Source organism: Martes martes (assembly GCF_963455335.1).
Source record: "Martes martes genome assembly, chromosome: 7".
Classification (NCBI taxonomy): Eukaryota; Metazoa; Chordata; class Mammalia; order Carnivora; family Mustelidae; genus Martes; species Martes martes.
The window spans coordinates 16,793,132-16,806,934 of record NC_137894.1 but is presented as its reverse complement, the minus strand read 5'-3'; the positions used below and the strand labels follow the sequence as shown (position 1 = coordinate 16,806,934).

General features: G+C 35.7%; 1 protein-coding gene across 3 annotated transcripts in view; it reads right to left on the bottom strand.

The window, feature by feature from the left end:
• The window catches only part of LRRC28 (leucine rich repeat containing 28), a 155,492-nt gene that overhangs the window by 111,998 nt on the left and 29,691 nt on the right, over positions 1–13,803 (bottom strand). For all 3 annotated transcript variants that reach the window (XM_080807662.1, XM_080807664.1, XM_080807663.1), the window contains exons 4-5: positions 10,217–10,254; positions 9,037–9,174 (exon numbers count right to left, since the gene is read on the bottom strand). In XM_080807662.1, coding sequence (XP_080663788.1) covers positions 9,037–9,174; positions 10,217–10,254 — 176 coding nt within the window. The remainder of the gene's footprint in view (positions 1–9,036; positions 9,175–10,216; positions 10,255–13,803) is intronic.

Below are 13,803 nucleotides of genomic sequence, written 5' to 3'. Positions count from 1 at the left end.
GAATTCAACATGCCTTAGCCAGTAGTATGATTGATGGGACAGGCTTTCCAAGTCTGAAGGACTAACTTTTCTCCTTTTGCCTTTTTTTTAAAAGTATCATCACAATGAACTTTTGTTTTTCAGACATTTGGCACGTGTTCTGCCATTTCCCTTCACATCTTTCCTAAAAAGGAGTATTTTCTGTATTTACTTGACACTGAAAAGGATGCATGTTCCAAAAAACAAAACGTTTTTTCTTTTAGAGGACTCTTAATGGCCATTTTTATTCCAAGGTTTTGGCCCAATTTTTAAACCTTGGAAAAGTCTGTAAATAAAATTTTAAAGTTTTAGCTCCTTTTGTAACCAGATTGTACAATATGTAATAGTATCGAATATAAAATATTTTTTCTCAGAAATCCATGTGTTTTAGTATACTGAGATGTTATATAAAAACCTGAATAAAAAAACTATATGTTACTGTAAAGTAACTAATATGTATTTAACTATGTATAAAGTTACCTTGCTAATAGAGTATTATGTATAACAAAGAAACTAATAAAGTAACTTTATGCTTGAAAGAGACAATGAAAGAACAGATTATAAATGTGAGTTTAGGACTCTGGTAGACAATTTATTCAATTACCCGATGGTCATCTAGCAAGCTGAGGATGGGTAAATTGTTAGATTTTATCCCTCTGCCCATTAGTTGTCAAATGGATATCTCAACCACTCTGCACTGTACCCTGATGACTGAACACTAACACACTCAATAGTTCTTTCTCTAACCTCTCTACTCTCTTCCTTGAAAGTACAAATATTAAAGTGTTAGACAATAAAACATCACAAACTCCTTTGAAGTCTGGGTCTAGATTTTGTACACCTTCACCGTCCCTACTTCCTCTAGTACATAGCATGGTACTTTGAACCAACAAATATTGTTTTTAAAGATTGACTGATTGATTGATTTATCAGAGAGAGAACACAAGCAGGCAGAGTGGCAGGCAGAGCCAGAGGGAGAAGCAGGCTCCCCGCTGAGCAAGGAGCCTAATGCGGGTCTCGATCCCAGGACCTGGGATCACAACCTGAGCCAAAGGCAGCGGCTTAACCGACTGAGCCACCCAGGCATCCCTGAACCAACAAATACTTTTTGTTAGGCAGATGAAACCAGGAAGTCAGTGCCCCAGGTAATGTAAATAACCCCACAAAACAGAGGAAGTCTATTTATATGTATTGCTGACCATAGCCTGGGGACACCAGAGGGGGGCTCTACCAGAGATTAATTATTTAGATTCTTTATTAGTGAAAAAATGTGCTAGCTAGTTAATTTACCAGTACTGATGTGGAATCAGTGAAAAGCTGAGTCTCCCTAGGAGAGTAAATTAGCCCAAATAACCATGGTAGCCACCAAGGAGGGTAATAGGAGGTGAAGAGCCATGATAATTTGGGGGAAGGGGATACAGTAAGATCCTTTGTGTTCTGAGGATTCCCTTTGAGTTGATCTCTGAGTAGCAAGCACAGTGGAAGAGATGGCGATGAAACCAGGCCTGCCCCCGTGTTCCTGGAGCCACCCAGCATCCTTAGAAACTAACCTAGAGAGCCCCAATGTGGATAACTAATGAGCAGTCTGTACCTACAGGAGTGGGGTCAGCACTTCTGAAGAAGCACTGCAACCTGTGCTATCATCTGTCAGATGCTGCCAATAGAGTCTCGACAACTGGGGTAGTGAGCAACAGCGAAAGCCCTAGCATGACCAGGCTCCATTCCTGCTGTGTGCACTACAGGAAGAAGGCTGATCTGTTCCTCCCTGCCTCCACATCAGACCAATGAGCACAGAGATTTCCGATCAACTTAGATGGCTACAAGACAGGTCTAAGAAGAGATACTAAATTTCATTTCAATAAAGCAATGAGAGGCTCAACTGGAAGAAAAACACATTTTAAGAAAAAAAAAAATAAACTTGACTATACTTGAAGGCTGAGTTTCTGGAACAATTCATACTATTTATATGCAGCACGTATTTCTGTGTTTGAGTATTTTATTTTTGCAGACATGTGTGCTTTTGTGTGCTTTCATGATTTTTAAAAATTTTTATTGTTAAAACACAACATAGACTGCTTTAACATTTTTAATTTGGACTAAAAATCCTTCCCTTTGTGGGATGCAAAACAACTTTTCAAGGATAAAAAAGTTTTTTTTTAAATAGGCTGATTTATATGCCAGATGTAAGCAACATCTTTTCTGACTCCTGGTTACATTTTGTTGTTTGTTTGTTACCACAGCCTTATCTCGTGGGAGTTTACAGCAAATCACAAAAGCATCAGGCTTCTGTTGACTATCAAGAGTGAGCGGATGCTTCTAATATCTATTGGCCCTTGTGGTCTTTACCAGAGGGTGAATCACAAAATGTTTGGCAAGCAAGCTCTGCACTGATGGAAATCTTTCCTTCATAGTCCTTTATTTGCAAGTGCATGGCATTTGTCTTCCTAATAAATCACATAATTTTACTTGATCAAGTTAGAAAAAGCCTTCGGAATAAAATGAGTTTAAATTTGCTCTGTAACAAATACTGTTCCAAGTAGAAGGCAATATACAAATGTTCAAGGGGTACATAATTCATATATATGAAAGCATGCAGGTTAGCGATCGGATGAGAAACTGAAGAGCACGTAATGGACTCCCACTTCCAGACATGAGAGGGTCACTGACACCAGACTTGCTCCCCACCAAAATACAATAAAACTACTCAAAAATAGATGAGGCAACTGTGTTCAAGCAACAGACAGGAAACACAGAACTTTGATCCTTGAAGAGGTGAGCCCTGTGTTGGGACGTGGCTTTCTACCAAGGGGGGCACTCTGGGCCACGGCACAGGGAAGTGGAACCCAAGCAGAGCTCAGCAGTCTCACAAAGCAGAAGAGCCAGAGATCCGACCCGGAGAGCTGAAACAGCTGGAAAATGTAGGACAGGGTACCAAAGGGGAGAAAACTGTGAGGTGAAAAGGTGCTTAATAAACGGCACGCTGGAGAGAGCAAAAGAAGTCACTGAGCAGAAGACGGAGCAGCAGATATATCATGCAACCTTCAGATCAAGAGAAAAAAAATTTTTTTAGAAGAACAAAGCCGCAGTGACCTGTGAAACAATATCAAACGATTTAATGTGTGTGTCTAGAGCTCCCAAAAAGAGAGGAAACAGGGCAGAAAAATATCTGAAGAAATAATGACAGAAAACTTCCCAATTTGGGAATCAAGAAAACCCCAACCAGGATATTTTTAAAGTCCTACATCGTGGCACATCCTAAACAAACTGCTAACAAAAGATAAAGAGAAAAATTTCAACACAGCCTAGGAAAAGGTATATACAAGAACAATGATGCAGACTGCGACTGATTTCTCATCAGAAACAATGGGGTCAGAAGATAATAGAAGGTCACCTTCATGAAGTGCCAGAGAGATATCCTGTCAATTGAGAATTCTATAACCAGAGAAAATATTCTTCAAAAATAAAGACAGCTTTGCACAAAGAAAACTGAGATAGTTCATTGCTAGAGGACCTGAACTACAAGAAGTACTAAAGGAAGTACGTCAGGCTGAAAAGAAATGATACCAGATAGAAAATACATCCCCAGGAAAGAATAAAGAGCATGGGTAATAGGTGTGATGGGTAATAAATTGAAAACAAAAAATATCTTTTTTGTTATCTTGATTTCCTTTAAAAACAATTGACTGTTGCAAAATAGACATATATTGTAGGGCTCATAACATATAGAAATAGTATGATATAAGAACACAAGGAGGGTAAATGGAAGTATACTACTGGGAAGAGTCTTACAATTTATATTAAGCAGTACAACATCCTAAGTAAATTATAACCAGTTAAGGTTACGTGTGTGTGTGTGTGTGTGTGTGTGTGTATCCACAAAAAGCCTTACACAAGAATGTTTAGTATTAGCTGTATTCATCATAGTCCAAAGTTAGAAGAAACCCATATGTCCATCAAGAGGGAAATAAATACATGAACCATATATTCAAACACTTGAATACTACCTTGCAAATTATAGAAGAACGGACTACCGATACATGCAAGAGCATGGACACATCTTGAATAGAAGGCTCCACTTATATTATGCTCACCAGCAGATCCCATTAATCTGTGGTCACAGAAATCAGAAGAGTGTTCACCTACAGCAAACAGACTGGAAGAGACATGAGAGTACTTTCTGGGATAATGGAAATGTTCTATATCTTGACAAAGATGCTGATTATGTGAGTATATATGTCTGCCAAAACTCAGAATTGTACATTTGTGCGTTTCACTGTATGTAAATTTTACCTCAATTAAAAAAAACTGTAAGAGAAGACAAAAATATGAAGAACAAAGATTAAAAATATAAGAGGGTCTTCAAGGATAACTGTCAAGTTCCATGTTGGGTATATGGGGGTTCATCATTCTATTCTGTCTGCTTTTGTATTTCAAATTTTGCATAATAAAAAGTTTTTTAAAAGCAAAGGCAATAATGATGTATTAATACATTTATATTAATGTATTGTACAATGTATTATTAATAAACAATAATATCCTGTATATTTAAAATTTGCTGAGAGTAGATCTCAAGTGTTCTCACCACACACACACATACACAGTAACTGCAGGAGGTGATGGGTACGTTACTTAGTTGGATTGTGGTAATCATTTCACACTGTATACATATATCAAAAAAACATGCTGCATACCTTAAAAATATGATTTTTATGTGTGAAAAATAAAGATCAAAAATAAAAATTTTAAATATCACAGTAAAAAAAAAATAAGCTAAAATATTCATTTAACCTTTTCCTTATGGTATTTGGATACAAACCTAAAAAACTCATTGCCAAATAAAATACAAAGTTATTAAAATAATAATTTTTTTTAAAAGGAGGCCTGCTCAGAAAAACAGTGCTTCAAGATTCCAAAGTTCTTATACCATAAACCATGACTTCAATAATTTTATCTGGGAAGATTTTTTGAGTGATAATTATTTATTCATCTTGGAACCAAGTTAAATCCATATTCTTAAGTTAGCCTTACCTTTCAGGCCAGGTTAGGGACTAAGTCAGGAAGCCATTTAAAGCAGGTGTATCAAGAACCTTTCTTCGGGCCATGGTGTGTGTCTGCCAGAGTTCATCAGAGCCCCATGCATAGATGACTCAGAGCTACTGCTTGGGTGTTCTCTGGTCAGTGCTTCACTGCCCATATCCATATCCCCAGGGCGGAGGCTTTTCCTATAGAAGTCTGCTGCTCCGCCACGTGTGTATAGGGACAACAAGCACCCCCTCATCTAAGCAACCCTGAACCAATACTTTTTGGGAGTTGATGTTTAAATGCTTAGGCCTCTCAACACCTGAGCAGGATGATTCCTTGGGTTTTACACAAGATTAAGCTCTCAGTGCCCACTGTGGTGGCTGGTGGAGGAGTTCAGAGCATGCCACCCCAAAATATGCCAGTCTGGCATATTCATTATTTTGAGTTAAAGGACCTGAAAACTGGCAGATGCAAGAAGGCATTTTGACCTTCCCTTTTCTTTCTAAAAGCACAAAATCAAACTCCCGTGGAAAAGGGGTCCTCCCTGCACCAGAGGAAGGAAGACATTCTTATCACCAGAGATGGAGAGCAGAGGCCAAGCAAGATCTTAATAAACCAACCTTGTTAAACTAACCCTTACGTTCCTAGTCACTGCTTCTAATTAGCTGTCCTAACCCAAACACCACTGTCTTATCACATTTTCACAACTATTACTCTTTGTCCAACCTAGTGTGTAAGTGTTTGGCTTTAACTGCTTCTTTGGGTCTTCGTTTTTCTGATGAAGGTTTCTTTGCACAGGAAAAAATTACTAAATAAAATCTGTATACTTTTCTCCTGTTGCTCTGTCTTATGTGAGTTAATCTTTGAGCCCAGCTGGAGACTCTAAGAGTGCAGAGGAAAAACTGTACCTCCCCTACACTTGCTTAGTCACATACTCTAGGCTGTCTCCACATTCCTCTATCCTGTCACCACTTAACACCAGTGTTCTCTGTTCCTCCCAAAGAACTACCTGTGCTTGGTGAGATGGGGGAAAGGGGGCGGGGGAGACAACATCAAAGAAAAAGGGTACAAAGAATGTTGTAGAGCTATCTTAAGCACAAAGTCTATGGGCCTTAAGGACACAAGCAGTGATTGGGATAATAAAGAAAACTTAGAAAGTCTCTGCCTCCACCTTCTCTCTGTATATCTGTTTCATCTTTCTTTTTCTGTTTCCCAGTCTGCGTGGCTACTCCCCAGCACCTTGCAAGATTATATACAGCATTGTGCAACAGCCCAGAGAGAAAAAGCGACTGATTTTCTTTTTCTCATTTCCCCTGATGTCTCTTACTCTCTTTACTTCTCCCTCACCAGCCTCTTCCAGAACTCCCAGGGTAACAACTGTTCTGTTTGTGTCAGGTACCTACGCCAGCACCAACCAACTGTAGAGATAAAGCCATGTCACAAGGTAGGAAAATGGTAGTACATTCAATCTAACAGAATGGGGGAAAGGGACATCCCAGAAAATGGGTCCCAGTCCACATGGCTGCCACCAAAAGGGTACTGGCAGACAACTCAATAGAATCAACCATGAGTCATGGATGTGTTTGAGAAACTGCTGAAAACACTGGACCTTCTTCACAGCAACACAGACATACTCATAATTATCAAATTGTGTGCAAATTTCAGGGCATTCATGAAACCCTTATAATTCATTTTAGGTCTAGTCTTAAAACTATATATGCACCTAGATTTTTTAAATGTTTCAGGTTTTTCAAATATTGGTAGAAAATTTTTCAAATTTTAAATATTGAAAATGAAATTATATTCAAAGGTTTTTCAACCACGACAAATGCATGTAATGAAGTGTCAGCTCTTTCTAGGGAGTGTAACATGTAGAAGTCTATACATAACAGCCTTGACTAGGCTGAAGGGACTAACAATCAAATATCAACTGGTGTCTACTGTCATCAAATAAAGAAACACAGGAGTCCCTCACTTTTTTTTTTTTTCTTTTTACTACACTTAAACTACTTTCCCATTGCATATGCCCAACATGATGAGACACTTCGGGGATATGTACCTAGCCCCTCAACCATTCAAATCATAACATATGAAATTACCTCATAAAGAGAGAAATAAAGTGAATCAAATAATTAGTAAGGTCTAGTCCATTGCTACTGATAATGGCCTAGAAAGAAAAAAATCTACACATGGCTCAAGTCAACAGTTTCTATTCAAAATACAGCTATTACTATATATATAATTTTACTCAAAACAGCCAAAACCAAACATATACAACAGACGAAAGCTATGGAAATAAAACCAGCAGTAAATGCTTAAAATCTACTATGCAACAGGTGTGATATAAATTAAAAATTAGATGCAAGCAGTCAGAAAACCTATACCCTTCACTGGTCATTAGGAAGCAGTCAATGATATTAGTAGCACATCCTTAACCTCTAAGAGTATATAATGGAAGGAAATGACCACATTCTACCACAAAATGCTCTTATATTACAGGAAAAAACAGAATAATAGAAAACAAAGAACAATGGCTTAACAGAATTGTATTTCTCATTTGCTCTTTGAATATATATAAAAGGGGCTTCTGAATACAGTATTATAGCCATGTATCTTGATTTTACAACAGATCTTGTAGAAGCTTCATATATAAGAATTTGAAAACCCAGAGTATTATCTTTACTGATACATTTCCTAGGCAATCTCCAAAAAAGAATCTAATTTCCTGAGTATCTGAATATATAAACTTGATGAAAGCTAGAATGATAAAACACCGCTGAGCCTGATTACATACAATAAACTCTAAAAGATCAGATTCCTACACTATATTGAAATTTTTTGTATTAACTATCGTTGGAAAATGTAAGACAGTAATTATATAGGGTTAAAGAATTTTTCAAGCAGAGTCAACCACTGTACTATTTTTATAAATAGTGAATCTATATTATTAAGGCCGGTACATAAAATCTAAAAATTAATGAGTTACTGTGTTTCACTTAGAAATGTTTGTACTTGAAAGACGTCAGAGAAAGTATTTTTTATATCACAAAGAAATATTATAGACTTTTTCATTCATGGATTAAGCATGAGTAGCTTTTATCATTCTCATGTGACCTTGAAGTTCTACAACAGGTACTAATTTGTAATTCTGGTTGAGTCACACATTTCACCTGGATACACTAAGAGACTGGTTGGTGTTCCTGATTACTAAGTAGAAATAATCTTTGACAATGTGACATCTGCATTTTTATCTGCTCATTCTTGAATGCGAGGTAACTTTCATATAATATTTAAGGCACAAGATTTTTTATTCTTTTTAACATATTTCACCTTTTTTTTTTAATATGGGAAATGACATATGACAGAATTTGCGAATGTGTGGGTTCACAAAGGAAGGTCCCTTTATGTCCCTTATAAGAAAGTCAACTCGTTTAATGGTAGCTCAGGAGAATGCAGAATTTCAGTATTATACATATGTACATCACCTTCTAGGAGGATATTCAGTAGGCAGAACTGACAATTAGTTCTGGGACTCAAACTTAAATTCTGCTATGAAATTCTAGTAAGATTTATTAAGTCAAAGTTAATATACATAAGTTACCTTGCTAGAAACTGACAGAAAGCACTGTATTTCCTTTTTGGGTACTAAAATGATTGCCTCATCAAAGTTCAACTAAATTCTCTCACATAAAATATTTAGAACTGAATTACTTCTTTGTACAAATATTTCATGAGAGGAGTGACTTGAAGGGGAACTGATCGCAATGCATAATTGTAGTAATTGTAGCTAAAAACATAAATGCCACCTTCTTATGTCCATATCAGGTAAAAGACCCTTAGACACATTTCACCACATTCCTTATTTTCATCTTCAAACAAATATCCCAAATCACAAGTATACCCAAAGTTCACTGCCTAGACACACAGCAAGAAACAGAAATAAAAATAGATTTGTAAGTAGATAAGAAACTATTGTGTGCTACAGACTGTGATTACCTGGAGGTAGGAATTGCAGTTGGTTATTAGCTAATCGAAGATGACGTAAAGCTCTCAGACGACCAATTTCTGGGCAAACAATTTCTAAGGCATTGTCACTGAGATCCAAACACTGGAGTTTTACGAGGGATCCAATGGCTTCAAAGAGAAAAGAAAGGTTAAGGCAAGATTAATTTGACCCAAGTGTTATGACAAATCTTAAATGCAAGTACCACTAATTAAAATGTCTTAATATCCCTGCTGCTGTTGCACAAATAGTAAAAACACAGGTTAAAGTATATTTTATAGGAGTGATAAGACTTCAACCTTGATATAAAATATGATAAGTTAAAAAGCACAAATAAAAATGTAACAGTGTAAAGCATTGCTTGAATAAAAAAATAATGAAACGATATATAAGGTCTTTTTGTCTAACCAAAATTCTTAGCTGGATTTATTAAATTTAAAACTTAAAAGGAGGCCTGGGTGGCTCAGTCAGTTGAGTGACCAACTTTTGATTATGGCTCAGATCAGGATCTCAGGGTCGTGGGACTGAGCCCCATGTTGGGCTGCACACTTGGCAGGCAGTTGGCTTGAGATTCTCTGTCCTTCTCCCTCTGCCCCTCCCATGCACACATGCTCTCTCTAAAGTAAAATAAATAAATAAATCTTTATTTTATTTTCATTTTTTAATTTCTATTATGTTATGTTAGACACCAGACAGTACATCATTAGTTTTTGATGTAATATTTCATGATTCATTATTTGTGTGTAACACCCAGTACTCCATGCAATCTGTGCCCTCCTTAATACCCATCACCAGGTTAAACCTTTTAAAGAAATTAGAATTTTAGGGTGCTTGGCTCACTCAGTCTGTGGAGCATGTGACTCTTGATCTCAGGATTATGAGTTTGAGTCCATATTGGGTGTACAAAATACTTAAAATAATAAAAATAGATTAAAAAATGAAAATCTTTAAAATTTATCATTTTATTATTTACCTAACAATTTATCCAATAATCATTTACCTTTTATAACCATTTGACTTATTATTTATTTAATCAAAATTATTAACTGAACGTACTAATCTTTGAAACCAATAAATTAAAGATGATTTATAAGTAAAATTCCCTAATATTCCAATCAAAATTTGTTCTACTATTATAAAGGAGAGCATAAACTATGGTACCTCCTAACTTACCTTCTGGAACCACAACTATGTTATTTGAGTGAAGGTACCTGGGGTGAAAGAAGAAAAAAAAAAAAACAGTTGTTATCATCCAGTACTTTGGCTAGATAACCAATCTGTAAAATGCTCACTTAGAAATTTATCAAATAAAAAGGGATGAAAGCTTTCTATCATATCGTACTCTAAGTGCATGACACAAAACCTGTGGTCATCACAGATAACTAATACCTTAAGAATGATATTTTATGCTGGAACTGCAAATATTAAACCTACTTACTGATTTAAGTTGTTATTTTAAAATAAAAGCATGCATAACAGATATATTTTGAGGTATTTTTTTTAAACTCAAAAAACAAATTACCACTTTTTCTAGTTCATTTTAAAGTGTTCAGATTTTCAGAAAAACACGTATTGCGTCAAGAAAATCAACACTTATTACGTAAACGAAAATGCAACTTTCAATTTCTAAAGGACAACTTTACAAAATAAATCAAAACTATTTCCAGCTAATATACTGACTGAGAACCAAGAATGGAGAGATTAAATACTGACCATTTACAGTATCTATAAAAATACTCAACTGTCAAGCTATATAATTTATTTCACAGCAAAAGGAATCTCATAAACAAGAATCAAATTCTTTTCTTAAAAAAAAAAAAAGTTACCCCTGCTGACAAGTCCAGACAAGTCTAGTAAATAACACTTTTCTCACAGAAGTATCTTTAGCACACTCTGGTGGAGACTTTATGCAAACAGCAGCAGCCAACTATTCAGAGCAGAAGAGACAACTGGAGATCACATAACAATTTTAAAATAAATTTGTATCACTGATTTTCAGACATGAGACCTAGATTTTTTTTATATTTTCAAATCTACCACTGTATTTGTTATATGTCATAAAAATGTCTATATGTCATAAATCAGTGTTTATAAAATATTTTTAAAAGAATTTTGAACTTTTTTCTACATTTTTAAGTTTAACATCAAATGTTAAAATGTCACTAACACAAAATAAGAAAGATACAAAAGTAATACATTCACAATTATTTAATGCTGCATTAAATAGATTTTGTGTAGGTATTAACCTGCTGGGCCTAACACAATTTAAACAATTATTCCATTCTATCATATATTTTATTCATTGTTTTGTGTATATAAAATGATCTCACATTTTAAAATCAATGTTCTTTAAGCATTAGTTTTAGGAAGGAATACCTAACTGCTTTATGAGATGACCCTAAAATTCCTTTGGGGCCAAAAGACCGTATGTAAATAAATGTGCGAGCACACATGCATACATACACACCCATTTGCATTTGTCACACAAAAGTCAGGGTTCCTGGACACCAAAATAAAGAGACAACTGATTTTTCAGTTACCCACAAAATACTTGCCTAAACTCAAGTTCTACATATGCAAAACGACCTTAAAATGAATGCCCAATACCAACGTGAACTCTAAGAAACTGGGCTTGTCTCGGTGGACAATGACAGGCAACTTTTGAGAGGAGGAACACCAGAAGAGGTCTAGTTTGGGTAGTAAGGCAAGAAGGAAGGTTTTTGATGTGCAAATTGTTTTTTAAAACTTCAATAATAACAAATTATTACATGTGGAAAAAAAAATGAATGCCAAATCAAAACATGAACTAAAGTGCTCACTGTTATGAATGAAATTTAAAAATGTATTTTAACATATTAAATTTACCTACATTAAAATGAAGATGCAGTCTACAGAAAGAATAGAATGTTCCCAACCCTAACTACAAAACATAGGTGTGCGGGACCACCCCTACCAAGTGAAACACCATCTCAACTCAGGTTATCCTGCTGTGCAAGTGATAATCATCACTGGTGGGATGGGTCCGAGAGCAGGCTCTGAAGCCCGAAAGAGTGCACCTCAGTAGCCATGTGCCCAAGGGAAAATTACTCAACTTCTCCCTTTCATAATCTATAGGAGAGAATAATAACACCAATAAATCAGGATATTGTTAAGGATTAAATGAATCAATAAATGTAAAGCTCTTAGGACAATCAGAGTACCATGAATGCCACTGTAATTGTTATTATAGTTATTGTGAGTATCTATAACCAATGGTTTAGCAATTTTAAGTCACTTCTCTCTACTCATTTCTTGTAATTTCAGAGTAGTTGAAATGTTGGTGTTTCAATGTAACTAGTTTTCATCATGATCTCCTATAGTGCAAGGAGTTTTCATTCACTGTTGGCAGGAATGCAAAACAATACGGCCACGTTGGAAAGTAGTTTGGTAGTTTTTTAATAAAATTAGATATACACATTTACTTAATAATGATATGCCAATGTCAGTTTCTTACTTTTGACAAATGTATCATGGAATTTTAAGATGTTAACAACAGGAGAAACTGGGTGAGAGGGGTACTAGAACTCTGTACTCTCTTTACAACTTTTCTGTAAATATAAAATTGTTCTAAAATAAAGTTGACCTTTTTTTTAAAATTAAAAGAATAGAGCATTTATTTCCAGCCATGATGGAATAATAGGGACCAGATTTACCTGGCTGCTATAAGCAACAGGAAAATTGGATGGAACATATGAAACAATCATTTTTAGATATAAAAAACAGGCAATTAGGATTATGTTACCTGAGAGAGAAGAAACAATGCAAGCCATACGATGTCCCTAGCTTTCTACCTGGAGGGAAACTGTGAACTGTGGTACATGAATGGGATCCCAAACAAAATATATTTAAGTCTCACTGAGTTATGGAGACACAAGTCAGAATTCAAGGAAACTGAGGCAGCTGGAAGTTGTGGGGTAGTGGGGTGGAGTTATAAATGAAAGAAAGGATGCTACATGGGAAAAAAAAAGAAAAAAAGGAAAAAAAAATCTTTAAAATTTTAAGTAAGGACCTTTGACTCGTTGCTGAATTCTAAAAGGTAGCCTAGGCAAAAAGTGACAGAAAACCTATCAGCTGAGTGGTCCAGATATCATACAGGGCTGGAGGCATTTAAGTTATGAGCAGCAAGGGTACCAAGCCCTTGTTGATTATTTGGCACATTCAAATCAGATCCTATAAAGGCCATGCCCTAGTAACAGGGCTAAACTAAGTAGAGTAGAGGTTACTCTAGACCTGTCCTAATGAAGTGTAAACAAAAGCCATGAAAGGATCAAACTAAATTGTAAATTACCTCATGCCAGAATAAAGCACACACACACAAAAAGAAAGAACAAAGTCTAGAAATGCAGCAATGTAAAACTTGAAAGGTCCAGTGTCCAGCCAAAGAGTATTAGATATGCCAATAAATCAAGAAAATGTGACCAATAACCGTGAAAACAGTCAATACCAGCATGTACAAGAGAACACAGACGATAAAGTCAGCAAACAAGGACAGAAGAACAAGTATAAGAAGTATATTCAGACATTTAAAGCAAAATAGGAACACTGCAAGAGAAGTGTTAAAGTATGAAGAAGAAGCAAACAGAACTTCTAGAGACCAAAAATACAATGAACAAAGTGAAAACATCACTAGGTGGGGTTAACAGCAAATTAGAGACTGAAGACAGAGAAATAAAATTTGTCCATACTGAACCACATAGAAGAGAAAAAGACTGAAAAGAACT